The 18,947-nt window shown below is 36.1% G+C and overlaps 1 protein-coding gene across 3 annotated transcripts in view; it reads right to left on the bottom strand.

Annotated features, from left to right (window-relative positions):
• Positions 1-18,947, bottom strand: part of LOC122791600 (non-muscle caldesmon-like) — a 1,000,623-nt gene that overhangs the window by 17,454 nt on the left and 964,222 nt on the right. For all 3 annotated transcript variants that reach the window (XM_044059382.1, XM_044059381.1, XM_044059384.1), the window contains one exon: positions 11,661-11,766. In XM_044059382.1, coding sequence (XP_043915317.1) covers positions 11,689-11,766 — 78 coding nt within the window. In that variant the 3' untranslated portion in view covers positions 11,661-11,688. The remainder of the gene's footprint in view (positions 1-11,660; positions 11,767-18,947) is intronic.

Here is an 18,947-nt window from a genome sequence, read left to right as displayed (position 1 = left end):
TGCTTCTTTCAGTTGTCCTTTCCAGGTGCTAGGATTGTCAGCTGGCATGTTTAGCAGTTTAGCACACAGGATTAAGGCTATGAGCTGTTAATTTGTTTCCCGTTATCTCGAGTTTAATTCTGTCGGTTTGCATTTGCCAGATCTGAACAAGTCACTTAACCAGACAGCACTCCCAGGCTCCCCTCAGAAAAGGTACTGTTGCACCCAGTAGGTTTATCTGGTTAACAAATTAATAAATAATTAGATGCTTGACTGTAGTTTAATCAGAATTAAGTTAATCAGCATTACTTATCTGTTCAACGAATCTCCCATTATGACAGCTAATGGCCTTCTCAGCATGCCGTCACAATCTGAGAATCAGTGAGTGGTAGCAGGCTGACACTGTTCATCATACTTAACAGGAAACATGAAATGAGCTGACAGATATTCATTTGTTTTTTATTTTAGCTTCACATCATTCACTCTATATAAAGACCTCTTTTCAGAGGTGACCAGGAGCACAAACTGGTTAAATGACCAGTGCTACAGTGTACAACAGGAAATAGAGGGAATCAAACCCAGGACTGCAAGCTGCACACCAGACTTTACCAATACACAGGCATTGCTGCTGGTGACAGAAATGGGTTCCTGAAATACATTATAAACATTAAGGAAAGTAAATGAAGCAGAGATGGATACAGTGAAAGCTGTTTAAAGCCACAGACTTATCTGCCCTGCCCCTGGATGACATAAATAAATCCCTCTCACTCTCACTCTCACAATCACTGTTAGGTTAGTTAGCCAAGTATTCAGCAGGGTGCTAATGTTCAACAAATATCTTCTTAAAAAAACAAACACTATAATCAGAAGGAATTGGAACACTACCAAGTGTGTGTATGCCTGTGTGTATGGCAACATGCAGCAGTTAGCTGTTGTCTTGTAAACATGACAGAACATTACATGCTGAAATATCAGAGCCTACAGCATCAATAAATGAATGCTTATACCATAAAACATCCACATTTTTCACAAGGCCTCCTTCCAAAGCACTATTTTACTTGAATACAAAAAAATATAGACAAAAGGACAAACATCACAAAAACAAAAACACTATTCCTGCTCTCCTTTAACAGCATACAACTGCAGAAATCTAAACAAGATGAACTGCAGTGACAGGACAATAAAAGTCATAAGAAAACATTAACCAGTTCCATAACCAAACATTCAGTTCCAGCACAGAATAACAGCACTGCAAACATCAAACTACCAAACACAAGGTTTACACATAAAACAATAATAGTTGCCAGAAGTGCTATTTGTGGTGTGATATTTTCACAGTCAAACTGTTTGCAATCAACCAACATATTCCTGTGTTCAGAAAACAAAAATAATGGAAGCTGCCTTTTTTGGACTACTAGGGAAGAGGTCGAAGGTATTCTTTCAACGATATGAGGCCCCAACTGCTTGATAATATGCACTTGATTTGTTGAACGATACCATTCCAGTTGTGGGTTTGCCTTTGTCCTTTGTTGCTGTGACCTTTGAGTTGATCATATGCAGTCTGCAGTACAGGAGGTAAAGCATCACAAATTTGAAGGGCTGTAGAGAGAAATGTGTCTCCCCAAAACCAAAGTACAATACCAAAGAGAGTCAGTCACTTTTCTTGCAATCAACTTACTTTTCAATGAAATGCTTTTCAGTGGTTTGCCACTGTATCAGGCAATAAAAGATCACTGCCATTTTGTAGAGTCAGCATTAAAGGATGAAATGCAGCCTTTATTGAAAACTACCTTTTTTTGCCACAAATACCAAAATGTAAAAATGCCTAGTACACCTTACATTTTAAGCAGTCACCACTAGCCTTGAACATGTAGATGACCTACAGTTACAGAAAAGGCAAGAAAAACTCCTGATAAATTAGACGCTAGTGTTCTCAAGTACCATAACAACCTATTACTCAGTTTCAGACTGAGAAACATATAGTTCTGCTGTTTAGATTGCCAAAACTTTGTGAAGCACTTTCTATGCGTTAGAGGCGACTTTCCTCAACTGTTCTTTTCATGTTACCCTTTTCTGATTGGTGATTTGCAGATGTACAGAGTAACATCTATATATATTACAATCCCTGCATGACTTGAAGAAGCCACACCACACATAAACAACATGCTTAGTATATTAAAACAACATGCCTAGCACACACACATAGGACACAAGTAAGTTCTTCACACCAGATCATGGCTTACTGTAAGCTAATAATAGTAAAATCAATCAGCTGGTTTTCACACATGCTGGTGTTTAACCTTGTGTGCCTGCAAGCTAATTACTTTTACTACATTATAGTATACTTTTATAATTTTGTTTACTCATTCAGTAATTAAACAACTTCTCATAGATGACACTTTCCATAGTATGAATCACTAAAGACATACTAGAAAGTTTTGGTGCTAAACAAATGCTGTGTATAGCAAGAGTATATTAATTTTCTGTAGGTCACAATTTGCACATTGGTCGTCTGCTTATCTATCATCAAAATATATTTACATCACAGCTGCATTACAATACAAAATGACCAAGTTATCCCCTTTTTACTAGGGGGTGTAAAAAATGATGTACTAACAATTATGCAACTACAGTGATCCACAATCATTGAGCACCTAGTTCTAGGCAAATTTAATGTCACTGGAAGTTTTTAGTTAGCTGTGCTCCATAATTAGGTCTCACAAAATACTAGCCCATCAAAACCAGGTTTTTGTTTCTGGTTTGTTGTTCAACTATATTTATATTGGACCAGTCATTTCTATTGAAAGGTCTGAGTGGGTTTAGAGGTGAAGGTGGGTGAAAATGGTTGCTAGCAATACTAGAAAAATGAATGCAGTTTTCCAGTTTATTCTGAAAGAAAACCGAATGATATGGCTGTCTTTTTGATGTAATTCCATTTCAGCCAAACAATGCTTCTTAACAGGGGCCATTTTATGTCATTACACTTTGATGCCAATTTACCTTCCTTTGTATGTCAGTGTCCTGTACCTGCAAACTCAGAACCAGGAGCAGCCTTAGGTCGACTGGCGCCCTAGGCAAAATGGCTCCATGGTGCCCCCCACCACACTACCCGGTGCCCCCATCCTGGTTTACGTACACTAAATAAATACTGAAAAAAAGTCCCTGCTAGAGTGGCACCCCAGGCAGCCGTCTAGTTGGCCTATGCCTAAGGTCGGCTATGCTCAGAACTCTGGTAGTCAGAACCCAGGATTTCTTCTAAATAGCCAGAGGACAATCAGTGATTTTTTTAAATACCACTTCAGTTTTAGCTAAATGCTAGTAAAATGCAGTGTGCTATTGTTTTATTTAACAAGTAATAATGGCTTATCACCTTGCTTTTGTGTAGCTGATATCCCAATTTCCATTCATTCTTATTTATAGCTGTGGATTTTCTTTTGTCAAAAGCAAGAGAATTAGTCACTGTTACCTGCTAAGACAACAACAATAACACTGTACATCTGAGGTTCTGACTGACAAAAGTCAAAGCATGTTACATTAAAAACAAACATCCACTAAAAAGTATGAAAAGAATGACTCAAACAATGCATTCAAATTATGAATTCGCAGTCTGAATGAACTGGGGACAGTAAGGGGAAAAGGAAGGCAAGAGGACACCATACTATTAGGGCACAAACTGATTACTGAAACACCTATGGCCATATTCAAGAAACATTGCACTTAGCCAAAACTGTTATTCACAGGTAATGGCTGACCCTGACTCAAATTAAATAATTAATTAATCAATAATAAAATGGTCACAAAATAACAACAGCTTGCCACCCAGCATAGGTGGTCAGTTGATATGAATCACAAAGACGAATCTGTAGTGCTAATCTACAGATATGGATGTGTTGCATGACAATAGTCACAAGTATACAAATTAAACTGCATGCAGTACACAAGCAAACATTTTGTGGTTGTTTTAGCTCTTCTGTGTAGCTGTTTAGAGAGGTGCTCTTTTTTAAATTAATTTGCTTACATAGCCATACACCTAAGTACTCAGTGGTTAAAGCATGGTGTCCCTGTGACATCTGATTTCTGGACCCAGTGGTACTCTGTGGGAGAGCTGTGCTAAGCTGCTGAATTTGCTCATTAATTATTCATAGGGTTTATGTTTGGAGCCCTCCTTCTGATTTGCTTGCAAAAGAAAGCATTAAAATAACCCTAGCCACTTAGTGTGACAAGGGGCATTTGTTATGCACAGAACACCATGATAACAGCAAAGGCCCTTTTTGTTTTGCATTTAATTTTCTACTTATAGTTGTTTATTAAGAGAAAAGTTTACAACTCCAGATGTTAACATAATGGCTGAGGATGAAATATTGGGCAGCAATTAGATTTAACTTGCAAGGTAAATGAAACAAAAAGTGTTGCAGGCTAGCTCCAGGAAAATTCATTCATGGTGAGAAAAGTCAAAATAGTTTTTCAGGTAGAGGGTTAAAGAAAGTATAAAATACTGTCATAATGAAAGACAGATGTGAAGGCAACAGATGTAGTACTGAATTGTATATTTATACAATGAAGTGTATGTTACAGCACAAATACTTTAAGAGGCTAAATACGGTTTTAATGGGCACAATTATCTGACTTGTATCTCAAATTCTACAGTACTGTGTGTACAGGAGAAACAGACCACCAATGTGCTTTCACGTCTTCAATAGTGGCATTGCTGTAAACTTAGTGCAAATGTGTCCTTTTTCTTTTGCAAAAACGTGGACAGTAAACCGTCCTATCCATTGCAGAAAACCTTGGCACCATAAGTAACTTGTTTTGCTGTCCTAAACGTATTGTGTGGTTACTCCAGCTACTAAAAGAAAATAAACTGAAGTCTAGACTGTCCAATCTGTCCAATAGTATAGCCCATAATTAATTAGCTCAACACTTTATAGCACACCGCATTAAACAGAGGACATAAAAAAAGAGTTCAGCTCTTCTTTTCTTTCTATTGTGCAGGTAGAAGTAAAGAAATAAAGAAGAAAAACACAGTATATTATTTTAATGGACAGCTAACATTTTGTAAACTACTCACACTCGGTTATATCATGCTGAGTAATGTTCATAGAAAGACACGTGAGTAGAGAATATCCTGAGGGTAAAAATATGACATACAGCCAGCTGCAAACAATGACAAAATAAAGTTCAAGTTGCGTCAACTCTCTAGCAAATCCATAGCGTGCTGGACAAAGTGATGGGATATGCTTCACTGGAAATAAAGTGATATTGGGTGCCGTCATCTGTAGCAAAAGTTTATTTCAGAAAAATGGAAAAGAAATGCTTAGAAAAAAAAAAAAAACATATAGCGCTGAATTCAGAAAAATGGCATGTGGAAAAGCTTTACATATATTTAAGGATAGGATTATTTGTATTTTAAACAAGCTTCTGGAACTTTATTACTGTTATTTTGAATAAAAAAATTCTTACATATACATCTACATTGGTTTGTGGCACTGTGTCTTTTCTTGTTTTGTTACGGTTGTTGGAAGAGGGGCCTAGACTCCATAGAGTGAGATGGTATGTAATGCAGCCAAGGTGCTTCAGTATTAGCAATCACCTCAGTAACTCCTCAATTCGGCAGTCTTACTTGGCAAGAGACAGGAATGTACCCTGCGAACCTAGAACAGCTGTAAAGAAGAGGATGGAAGCAGATACCACTAGACATTAACGGGACACAAAACTGGATAATGTTGTCAGAAGGCAGACTGTATACAAAGCCACCCAGCCTGCTTTCTATATAGAATACATTTTTCAGCCCGTGAAGGGCGATTGGTTCTGTGCTGCTACATTTTCACTTGGTTCCTTAGGCAGGGGTGTACTTAATTTATTCTGTGTATTTTGTAAGTGCTCTCTAACACAAGTAGACTTTAAGCAGCTATAGTCTCACCTTTGCCATCTGTTTGTGAATGATTTTCTAAGAAACTGATCCAACAATAATGACAAAGTACCAGCCAATGTTTACTTTTTTTTTTTTTTATTAACTTATCATAGGATCATATGAAGTTATTAGGCTATTAGCCCTGAGGCCCTTACAAGCCTAGCCAAGAATTTAGCCCCTGTTCCAACAAGTCAGCACCATATACCACTGTCAAGCAGGGAGACAGGTGGAATCCCAGGGGTGTATTTTCTGTTCCCCATCCAGTTATCCAGGTTGCACTTAAAATGGTTTAATGAGGTACTCTGCTTTATGTGGACAGGGAGTTTATTCCACAAAAGGTAGAGTCTCTGGGATACAAATCTGTCCCACCAACAAATCCTGTTGATGTTACAGACCAGGTTGAGGTCACGCATGTGGATTATTCGAGTGGAGCTTGACTTGCAGATATGCAGCAGTCCCATCAGGTCGGGGTCTGAGATTGCTTTGTATGCCAAACAGATGTCACCTCTGAGGAGTCTGTAGGAGACTGAGTAAAGGGACAGGGCTTTTAGCCTATCTATGTAGGGTAGATGTTTGAGGCCCTGGATTCTCTGGGTGAGGAACCTCTATGGTCTCGCCAGCTGCTCTATGTGCTTTGTGAGGTACATGCCGAAAGGGGCATTTGTACTCAATAATGGGTCTTACAAGGGAAGAATATAGGGATGTTATGACCACCTTGTCCCTGAATGGGATACCCTTACTACTGGGTACAACACAGGCAATATGGTGGTCAAAAGTCAGTTTGCTATCAACCTGGGTGCCCAAGTCCCTCACGACTGATTGCGTGCTTAGTGCCTTGTTATCAATGTGATAATTTGTGGGGATGTCATTCTCCCCAAAAGGGATAATGATGCATTTTTTGGCATTCAATTTGAGGCCATGTTTCTGGCTCCAATCATTTGTTTGGGTAAGACCCTCTTGGAGGATGTCCACATCACTAGGGGAAATGATGACAGCTGTTTTACCAGTAAAGGCCATTTTCTTACTGAGACACAAAAGGTGCACAGTAGCTGACTAGTGGACATGTAAAACATGAAGGAAAAACACCAAAAAAACCCCATATTGATAACTTTATAGACTATATGACACATAGTAACAACTTACACGTAATCCACATTTAAAAATGAAAGATCATTCTCCTATGGAAAAAAACAGTGAATAACACAATCTCATAAATCCTGAAAATGTTTACAGAACAGAAAAAATAACAATTTGTTATGCTCACGGATTATTTATTGGATGAAGCTTTGGTATGCTACAGTGTAACAAGTCAAGGGTGTAGCTACCAATATAACAGAGGTGGGAAAATGTCATGCACAAAGACATTTGGGCCTCATTAGAAAAAATATATATATAATTAACCCAAACTCAAGAACAGAAAATCAGACTTATTTTGTCCTTTGCTACATTCTAGGGAAAACATTTTTGAACAAATAAAGCACATTTTGCCAACATTCAAGATAAAACACACATATTTCCATTGCAGACACTGGTAAACAGCAAAGTAGTTTAAAAGTTCTTTGAAGAAGAAGCATGAGGGCTAAGTTAACAGCTCCTGGATTACAATAATCATTTTTACATGTTAGAAAGAATGTGGGAGAGGGTCTTTCAACATTATGACTAAACAATTGAAAGCCTTGAAGGAAAACTCCATCCTAGAACTAAAAATATCTGTGTTTTTTTCACTCTGTCTTTATTACCTGACCTACTTTAACACCTCAAAATCACAATAAGTACTTTATTTGTAATTTTAGTCTGTTTTCCACAACATGGCTACCAATGTGTCTTGATGTATCAACATGATCTTGCTTTCTCTCAGCCCTTTCTCTTTCCCATAATGTTTTGTATGGCTCATACCAGACATAAGGAAGTAACTTTGAATTCCCATCCCATTGATATATCATGGGATTTGTGAGGGTCACTGTTATTTTCGTTACCTTCTGAAAAAGGACTGCTTCTTTTCTGTTTCTAATCACCCTCATTTATGTTTGGCTCAGACCTTGTTTTATACTATACTTAGAAGTTATCCAGCTACAGCCAGAAAAGTAACTAAACTGCAGATCTTTGTTCAGTGTTTTCTTTTGTAGTTCAAGAGGAATTGAGAGTCCCCTCCCCTACACTACTGCAAAGGTGTTAAAGCTGTCACTACACTGAGAGACCCTTGCAGAATCAATTCCTCTTAGACTACAAAAGATGACCCTGAACAAAGGCCTGCAATTTACTTTTCTGGCTGTAGCTGGATAACTTCTAAGTACAGTGTAAAACAGGGTCTGGGCCAAACATAAATGAGGGTGATTAGAGACAGAAAAGAAGCAGTCCTATTACAGAAGGTAAAGAAAATAACAGTGTCTCATGCAGATCCCATTATATACCAATGGGATGCAATTCATGGAGCTTTTTTCCCCAGGCCTCCACTGAAAATGGGCTCTCTGGGCCCAGTGGACTTCTCCAGTAATCAAACTGGAAATAAATAAAATGAGTAGTTCAAAGTTACTTCCTTATGTCTGGCGTGACTCATACAAAGCATTATGGGAAAGAGAAATTGGTGAGGGAGAACAAGATCTCATTGACACATCAAGCTCCATTGGTAGCCATGTTGTGAAGAACAGGCTAAAATTGCAAATAAAGCACTTCGAGTGATTTTGAGGTGTTAAAATAGGTCAGGAAACAAAGACAGAGTGAAAAAACAGACTGTTTTAGTTCTAGGGTGAAGTTTTCCTTTAAACATGCAATTCAGCTAGTTTATTTTGTCAATCATTTACAGCTACTGCTAAAGAGGAAAGAGCTGTTTGGAGAATACAGATCAGAGTAACTCAAGAGTAAAAGGGAAATGAAAGTAGGTTATAGAAGTTGTGCAAGATGCCAGTGACTCACATGACTGCCATTCTATTTACATGGAAGTAGAAAAAATGAATGATTTCCTTATATCTAGCATGACTCGTACAAATGAATCTTGAAGTGGATTCAGGGAAAAAAAAGCTCAAAGATCATGCTACAGTAGCAGGTCCATTGACATATAATAAACATAACTAATTAATGATTCTGATACATTAAAATAGAATACAAAGATATAATGAAATAACAGAGATACAGTGTCAGCCATAAATGAAAATGTTAGGTTTCCTGCCCCTTGCAAGGAAAACAGCAATGATAAAGGCAAAAAATGTCCCAACCAAGTTCAGAAACATGGATTGCATAGTCCTCTACTCCTGGTTTACTGAAATAACATCAAAAGGAATAATTTAGATCTGAATGTCTTGGGATAGCACCATACCTCTTAACATATTTGGTCAAGGATTCTGGACAAAACCAAAAGTATTGGGGAAAGGAATAAAATCAGGAACAATTTTTAAATAGTATTCTTATTTGACTTAGAAAAATAAAACAACATTTTTGGCATCAATATCAATTTTCTTGAATAATAAGTATAAAACCTTAATGACTAGCATTACTGACTGGCTGTTAAAATGAGTGGTTTACCAGAAAATCAAAAATGTCATGAGGAACAGGACAAACATTTGCACCAAAATCAGGGAAATTCTTCAAAAACAGGGAAAGGTGAGTAATATGGGTAACATTCAAATAGGAACGTCTGGTCACAATAATCCATTCCAGGATTAAGTGCTTTTCTGAATGTGCAGGGTTTTAAATGATGCAGTTATGATTTTCTGAATGTTATGATGACTGTCTATGAACAAGTCTAAGCAAAAAATATTCAGAATTTCAGAGAAGAAAGGCTCTTCACTACAAGAGATAGTGTCATCCCCAATCCAGAGAGAAGTTGAGAAGAATGTTATGCTTATCAACCTTGTTGAGTTGAAGACAGAAGCTGGTTATTTATTAGATAATTGAGAAGTTGCATGGGAATATATTTTCCTAACAGTTTTGGTAGGGGAGATAAAGTGACATGCAGTTTGTAAGATATGCATAGTTTCTGTCCTTGTGCTGTGTAATAATGATGGATTTTTCCATACCGTCAGGACTTTATTTTCAGATATCGGTTGATTTATCAGAAGTGAGACTGGATACGCAATAGCCTTAGCTGCTACTTTAAGATATTCACCAGGTAGACTGTCAGGAGCAGTTGTAGTAGGTTTTAGTTTTTTCAGATATTTTTAATGGTATCTTTGGGAATTGGTTGGAAGGAAAAATGTTGGAAGGAAGTTACTTGATTGAGATGCGACATAAAAACCTTCATTAGTCACCTGTTTGGTTAATTATAATACTATCTGTATAAAGTGGATGTTGAATTTGCTGGCTTTGGTATCATTTTGTTTCTGTGTGCTTGGTGTTGGCTGTATATGAAGTCCTGGATTTATTAATTTATTGATTGAGGCCCAGAATATTTTGGATTATTAGTGTGCATATTTTGAATGGTTGAGGAACAGGTTTTCTTATCTTTGGTGATAAGTTGTTTTACACATCTTAGTTGTCTACGTGCTAGTAAAGTAGGAGCTGTTTTACATTTTGTTCAGACCTTCCAGGCTTTGTCTTTTTGATTCAAGAGTGGTTTAGTTGTCAAGCATAGCCATGAAGGCAGGGTTGCCTTTAACTGTTTTTATTTTGAGGAGGCTAGTATGTTTAAAATGCCTAAAAATTTTATGAACGTCTAAGACTTTACTGACTCACATTTAAGGAGGTAAAATATATAGTGTCTTCATGAAAAAATAGTAAGTTTTCTTACCAGGATGTAATGATGTGTTTTGGGCAGTGTTGTTTAGGTACTTTATGGTATAAGTGATCATTTAAGCTTGCTGACAGAGGTCCATGGGATGACATTTTAAATGGAGAGGATGTTAGGATCAGAGTGAGGGTTGATTGTTTGACTGTGTCTTTGTTATAGATTCATAGATTCATAGATTACTACTAGGCTAACTGTCCTCAGGGACCATTTTAAGCCTAGCCAATTACCCCATGTGAGAATCAAACCCTGCACCTTGTGTTTCTAGGGTAAGCAACTTAACCATTATGCCATCTTCCCACCCTATACCTAGTTGGTGTGGTTATACATTGGATTAACTTGTACAGATGTATAATATTGTCTGGATTTTCAGATTTTTATGGTTTGCCAATTCATATTAACATCATCCAATGTTATGGATTTTTGAGGAGGCCAAGCAAGGAATACCTTCAATTGTTTTAGTATTGTTACCTGGAAACTATATATACACCCATGACTGGGATTGTCTTGTGAGTGCTCAGTTTTATCATGGTTAGTAAGACTTCAGAGTTAGAGAAAGTTAGCAGGCTGTGGAGGGAAGGGAGAAATCTAGTATATTTTTATAGAAAATAAATGATACTGCTGTCTTTTTTGTTTATGCACTTCAACGACATGTGTGTGGCTAGTACACAATGGGTAGTAATGCAGTGGGTAGCACAAGGGCAGTCATGCATTTCCACTGATAGTATTTTACCCAACAACCCTACTTTCCTCATACACAGACATCTTTTGCAGGGTCTCTAGTGTACAATGAGTACACAAAGTGCAGCCCTAAGATACGTTTCCATTTCTCCCTGGAGAAAGAGAGAGAAAAACCTCATTATTCCACTGTTTCACCAATCAGCTCCTCCAACAACAAGACCACTAATCAAACCCTGGTCATGTGGGTCATTGTTAGAGCTCTGCCTTTCTAGGTCACAGATACAGTTTGTCAAGGCAACTGCATATACCCCAAAGCTACAAAAATGACATCAGAGTCTGTATTGAATAAAACTCTTCCTTTAAACTCACCAGACTAAAAGATGCATTAAGCCATGACTCAATCCTCAAGCGCCATTTTCTCATATTTCCCATGTCCAGTTGGAACATATTTGTATTTCTTGTTGCCAGGTGTACTCTAATGGAAATAAAACAGATATGTAATCAGCAGCTGTAGCACTAACACAGTTATAGCATTAAACATTTCTAGTGACGTGATTTACAGATAACAAAACGTGTGCATAATGTCATATAATTACCTTGTGCTGTAAGATATACCACGGGAAAGGGACTACAAATCATCATAGCAAGACATTAGATCTACATAAAAACATCCAATCAAAAGCAGTGATTCTGAAGATGATATTTGGCTGGTCTATAAAAATGGATTTTAAACCTCACCCCCAGAATGCACTGTATGGCAAACTTTTTTCACGCTGTGAGAAGCAGAATTCCCCATCTATCCTATACACCGATTTCCCAACTCCATTATTTTTTATAATAATCTCCAAAAGCACAAAACCATAACCCAAGCAGAAAACGTCCTCTACCCGCATAAAGTGTGACCATGAAAAATTACCACCAAGACTCCCAGATTGTGTATAGTTCATCCTCTAACACCTCACTGACACCTGGGCATACCTTATACTTCAGCCTTGCCATCTGGTCTATAATTGTTAGGATTCTGGAAATCACTATATTATACTGTGCCTGTTGTAAAGGATTTCAGAAATACTGAGCCAGATTCTGACAAAAGGGCAGAACTATGGTACAGCTAGTCTGTTGATTTCATTTTAATTTTTGCTTGCATTTTTTCTAGAAGTCTGTTGTCGACCTGTGCCCTTCAGGATTCCTTAATACATATGCCATTTCTTAATTTAAATTTTTTCACCATTTTGGCTTCCTCATTGATCATGTTCTGTCTGTGCACTGTACTTATTCTGAAACACATTTTCTGTCATCCTCCTGAGTTATTATATCTGCAATCGGCTCTACTTCATCAGGCTATGAAGGTTTGGCAGTTACTCCATGTGTGCCCTCTGTCACAAGTCTGTAGCAATTTGCCATCATACATTTATGTCTACCATCTGCTATTAAAACAGTATCCTATGTGGTGTTTCTGGAGATTAGCTTCCACAATTATGGCACAATTAGTTCTGAAGTTCAGGCAGACATACTTCAGAACTACTTTACACCTATATTCCCTCGCCTTCATTTTTAATGAAAAATCATGATAAACAAAACAGTTTCATAATGAAGTGCCCAGTAAACAGAGCAATCAAAAGTTGCTGGCACTAAAAATATTTTGCTATTATCTTCTTGTGTAAGACAGAGCCATTGGTTTATCTTAGCAGGCAAAAGATTCATAAAAGGACTATACAATTCACCAGCTCCTCTTTTGTTTCTACACAATAACTTGGAGACTCACTACTTTTCCCTTCCAATGCTTACAACAAATGATGCAGAATATAAATTTGGCCTAATTAATTCATTAATCATAAATATTTGACCAGCTGTAGGAAAGATCTCTCTTGGGCATTGGTAAGGCAGGAAATCCTAAGGGTCATTACTGCTGTAGTGAATAATGAAGAACATCATTTTATATCCAAAAGCTGTGTACATGTAAAAATGCATTCTTTGAGACTATTGCATCTCCCCTTCCTTACAAGATATTTGAAAACAGGAAACAGCGCACCACCTTAGTCAAGCTGCAGCTACCGCTTGGCCTTCAGTAATGGAGACAACCAAAGGAGTACATTTTACAAAGGAGGTATTAGAAGGGATTTCTTTTGTGGAGTAGAATTGGTGCATGTTGCAATGACCATGTGAGCAGAAGCTGGCACTGAAATCTAGAATGCAATTAGCCAGTAAGATAATGGAAGAGAAAAAGTGGAGAGACAGGTTTCTTAAAAGCCAGTGAAACACTGTGTTAGTACCTTTAGTATGTGCATTACATATAACCTGTTTTCGCCCTGGACATGGGATGCATGATGCTATCTGATAGAGGTATTTCTTGTTTTCATAGTTTCATAATTTCAAATCAGAGTTCAAGGCTCAGGGCCTTAAACAGACTCTGACTCCTGAAATTAAGATTAAAAGCTTGCACATCAACACAAAGGTCTAATTCTGATAAAACAAATCTACAGACTTAATGCTTGGAACAGAAATGGGCAACATATTCCATAATACAGGGATCAGCTGTCCTAATTGTAGTTTTATTATAGATTATACAAAACTTAAGATTTTTATGTTGGTGAGTTTTTTTATTAGAATATACTTCTAGATGTGATAAGGCTCTCAGGTCTTCATCATACATGGCCCTGTGAGCCAAGATAAGCTTTCCTCTATAATGCCTTGATATGGCAGTGAAAAGATTGAGCCTTTTGCATTTGTATTTCTATGAAAGATGACTGAGCATAGCCACTTGGTAAGTTCTCTCCAAATTAACTCTAGGTGGTTAAGTTGTCCAATGTTACAATTACAGAAATAATTATTTTATTTCATCAAAGGTCTGATATAAGCTTTACATAAATTGATTAAACAAAATTCATTCCTAGTTGTAATGGCTCCCAATATACTAGATTCACTCCAAGCTGAGTTGACAATATTATTAACATTTGTCTAATGAAAACAGATTAGAAATTATTGTACCTAAATACTCCTAGCTTTCTACTTTCTTTAAAATTTGACTCTGTAAAACAACTGGATGTATTATTACATTACTGTTGAAATACATAACTTTACATTTATCAAGGTTACATTTGATACCAAGGTCCTTCACCCAGTTTTACAGTTGTCAGCATACATATTAATCCAACAGCTATCCTGCTGCGCTTCAGAAATCCTGGAGTGCTATCGAATAACAAGGCATTCCTTGTGCTTTAGACAACATGGACTACATGCCATTTCAGATAATGAGGCATTTTGTGTGCGCCATGTTGTGTGGTATATATAATGCAATCTGATAATGAGAAGTTCCTTATCCTTCAGACAGCATGGTACATATGATGCCATCTTACAGCAAGGCATTCCTTATAGTTCAGATAACTTTTGCATTGGGATACAATATTGCTGTTCTGAATGGTATACAAAGAGGAAGGGAACCACGTAGGAACCTTAGATCAGCAGTTTCCATGCCTTCATCTTGATGCATATAGGTATAACTTAATAAATGCAGAAATTAATAGCAATATACAATTGTGGGGCAGAGGAGTTTAAAAAGTGCTGCAAATGGCTCATTAATAAAATGTCATATTACATTTCCATACCACACCTTCATCTCTCACTTGGCAGCAGTTAATATGGCTAAGATTATTCAGCTCTATTCAGGCAATAATCTGCAGTCAGGAAAGAGCCCTGGACCCATGATTTCATTGCATGAATAGCCTTATACTAAACAGAGTGGAACAAAACAGCACATATCAGAAACTACAGTGTGCATGAAAGCATATGTACACTGAGTTAATTCGTACTTGCAGACGTATACACACACACACACACACACACACACACACACACACACACACACACACACACACACACACACACACGCATACACACCACTTCAAAACTTATTAGAAACACATAAAGGTGACAGGTATCAGGGAGGTATGCAGAATAATGTGCCATCAGGGGCCGTGCACAGGGGCTGTGTATCTGGGGCCACTCACTGGCCCTCAGCTCTGTGAAAAGCCACTCTATCAAGAAAGACAGAAAACATTAATAGAGATCAGTGGTCTTCCTGTTGGTTATTTGTAGAGAAAAATGCATTAATCAGGCATGCAAACAACTGTATTATTTTAAAGCAACAGCAAGGGTAAGATAGTGAAGTCTGACACAAAGGTCACGGCTTTACATTCCATAGAGGTCTGGGTATCACAAAGCTGTAAACAATTTGCCATGATTTATTGTGATAATGAGTTAATCACTCAGATTTTACAAATTTTTCTGATAACTAAAAGGACTCAGGCTGTTCATCATTCTGGTATGTACAGACACAGTAGTCAGTTCAGTCCAAAGGCTGGATGTAATAAAATACAGAACACTCTGACTTATTCCTTTTTTATAAAAACACTTTTAAGGTGTCCAGCTAATGCAGGCAGGCAGCCAGGCCATTTTCATTTTTCTTTTTTTCCTTTTCTTTTTTTACTCAAAACCTTTTTATCATTTTTTTTTTTTTTTAGAAAAGATCCTTATTGCATATTATTAAATAGAAATAGACTCAAAGATATTAAATCAGTCAAACAGAATGAGTAGTTGAAACATATAGAACTATAAAAAAAAAAAAAAACTATTTACAAGGGTGTCCAGAAAATAAGTACTTTAGATTTTACAGTTTAAAGGCGTGGATCAAATATTATTACAGTAATTTTTCACAAGTATGTCCATAACTTCTATCAACACGTTGTAGTAGGAAGTAATTCTATCAGTTCTTGTCTTGACTGTAGCCATTTCCATTCTTGAAACATTGAGTGATGTTCTTGAATTCTATAAACGTAGGAGAAATCTTGCTCTTCCAGTTAGTAGTAACAGCTTTAAGAGCAATGGCTAATATAATCCAAAGTAATAAGTATTTAGATTTAGGAACATATTTAGGAATAGGGGCACTGAACAAAATTAATGATTTGGTCAACATGTGTTGTCAATTAGCAATCACTTTCTGTTTGCATCTCCAACATCCTAATTCTTGACTGGTTATTAATTCCATTTTATGTGGAGTAAAATAAATTCAATAAATAGATTTCCATGAAAATAATTTCCATTGTAAAGACAAGGAAGTTCACCTTGAGGAGCTTAAAATAATTTTTTTGTCTTATTCCAAAGGAGAGTGATTATTAATGTTTTCAGAATAATTCCAATCACTTTCTTTAAAATAAGATTTTGTGTTTTCAATTAATTTATACAATTTAGAAAGATTGCCTTCACCCTGAACTGTCTGACGATTTGTAATAATCAAATATTCAATAAGTTTAGGAAGTTTTTTTTCTGTTTGGTGTATACATCAAGTTAACTTTAATTAAAAAATGATTCTTACTTCATGTAATACCAACCACAATTCATTTTCTATATTAAATTTATTTATAAGTTGTTTCATATTAAGAATTTTTCCAGATTCCATCAATTTGTACTAAAAATATTTTTTTCTTTTTGAGAAAATTCATATTATAAGTATTATAGGTCTCTAATATATTTGGTATATAAGCAATTGGAAATAATAGAAACGACCAGTCTTTAATATCTGGATTTTTATTTATAAAGTTTTAAAAGCAGATAAAGTTTTAGTTATAAATTTAGAAGGAATATTTTTATTTTTATTGCCTAAAGTAAAATCTTTCACTATCCAATATAATCTATTAGTCAGAATATCTGTATACTGAGACAGAGATGAGAGACTTGATTGTAACCATATTTGTTCTTGAACTTGTTTCCATTTGCTGACTATGGAGAATTCAACCATAAAGACATTTTTTTAAGAATAGCTGATAAAACATATATGTCAAAGTCTGGAAGTTTGATTTCTCTTGCCTCCCAGTCCTTTAAATGATTATCTAATGCAATTCTTGTTTTTTGGGGGTGCCATAAGAAATTTAGCATAAGTTTATTAAATTGACATATACACAATTTAGGAGAAGGTAGTGAGACAGCTTGGATATAATATAATAGTTTTGGAAAAAAATCATTTTAATTAAGAAATATCTATCCTCCATTGTAAAAAAGAGCTTATTCCATTTCTCAAAGAAGAGTTTAATTTTATTTAGAATATTACTAAAATTAACATTTATGATTTCATTTACTTCATTAGTTGAGGTGATCCCTAAATACTTAAGTGTGCTATCTGTAGCTATATAGTTAGCAATCTGTTTCTTTATATCTTTCTTATTAGAATTTATAAGTAGGACATTAGTTTTATTTCATTACATTTAAGGCCAGATACTTTCTGAAAATATACTATTATAGCCAATAATGCTTGCAATGAATTATTATGATCACTCAAAGTTAATAAAATGCCATCAGGAAATATGAATCTTTGATATTAAAGTTTCAGAGAAGTGAATTATTTTAATGTTTGAGTTCATCCTAATATAGTTTGCCAAAAGCCAGGCCATTTTCAATGACTTTCTACAATTCTCCCTTATTTCCTCCTTTTAATGTACTGCTGCTGATTAAAGAAACCTACACAAAAAAAAAAAAAAAAAAGTGACTAACTTTTCATATATTTTTTCAGCATGAATTTTCTCGGAGTCTGTGTTACAAGTACAGTTTCAGTAAACTTTGCCACTGTGCAGATTATATCAAATCTGTATTTTATACATTAGCAGTATCTGAATGCATACATTTTTAGGCCGAATTTGCTATAATCTTTTTTTTTATCAGCCTATACCATGCTGATATAAACCTGAGCTATGCACTAACTTTGTATTTCTCATTTGCCCTGTCTGGATTTTAAGCAGACATGGTGATTTCATGTGAACTATTCAGACATCTCAAAAAGTAAAAAAATATATAATCTTTGCCAAGAAGCCTGTGCAATACTACATATTACTCAAACAAGCTTATCCAGTGTAACCTAAATGAAAAGAAAATTTAAGGGTAGTGCAGTTTCAAACCATGTCAGTATAACACTAGAAAGTTCAAATGTTAGTTCTATTGTAAAAGTCCAAAGAATGAAGTTATCACTGAAACTAAAACCAAAGATGTCATACTATGTTGCCATAAGTAGTCATTTCATCAAAGCTAAGTGACAGTAAATAGATCTATAAAAAAACTGACCTAAAGAAATAGAAAATAAATGAAACTCTGCATGTGTGGGTTTGACTGTTGTATATTACACAGACAAACATACATGCATATTACATACACACACACACACACACACACACACACACACACACACGTGCCTATATATATATATATATATATATATATATATATATATATATACATATATATATGTGTGTGTGTGTGTGTGTGTGTGTGTGTATACACACACCCATACACACAAATACATACACATACACACACACACACACACACACATATATATATATATATATATAGGCACGTGTATGTGTTTTGTGTGTGTGTGTGTGTGTGTGTGTGTGTGTGTGTGTGTTTGCATCTGCCTGTCTGTCTGTGCAGATTTTTCTATAGCTAGATAGACAGATAGTGAAGTTTGGGGTGCTGTTCTATGTCCCTGATCCTCTATCTCAGTCTTCACAGCCCTTTGGGTCTGCAGGCTTTACACTGCTGCCAGCTTGCCACATGTTTCTACAGCAGCCATTATTTTCCTTTTAGGCTTTTGTCTTCTCCTGTTAGGGG

Source organism: Protopterus annectens, chromosome 17.part0 (genome assembly GCF_019279795.1).
Source record: "Protopterus annectens isolate FY-2018-M chromosome 17.part0, PAN1.0, whole genome shotgun sequence".
Lineage (NCBI taxonomy): Eukaryota > Metazoa > Chordata > Ceratodontiformes > Protopteridae > Protopterus > Protopterus annectens.
This window is presented reverse-complemented; position numbering and strand designations above follow the sequence as displayed.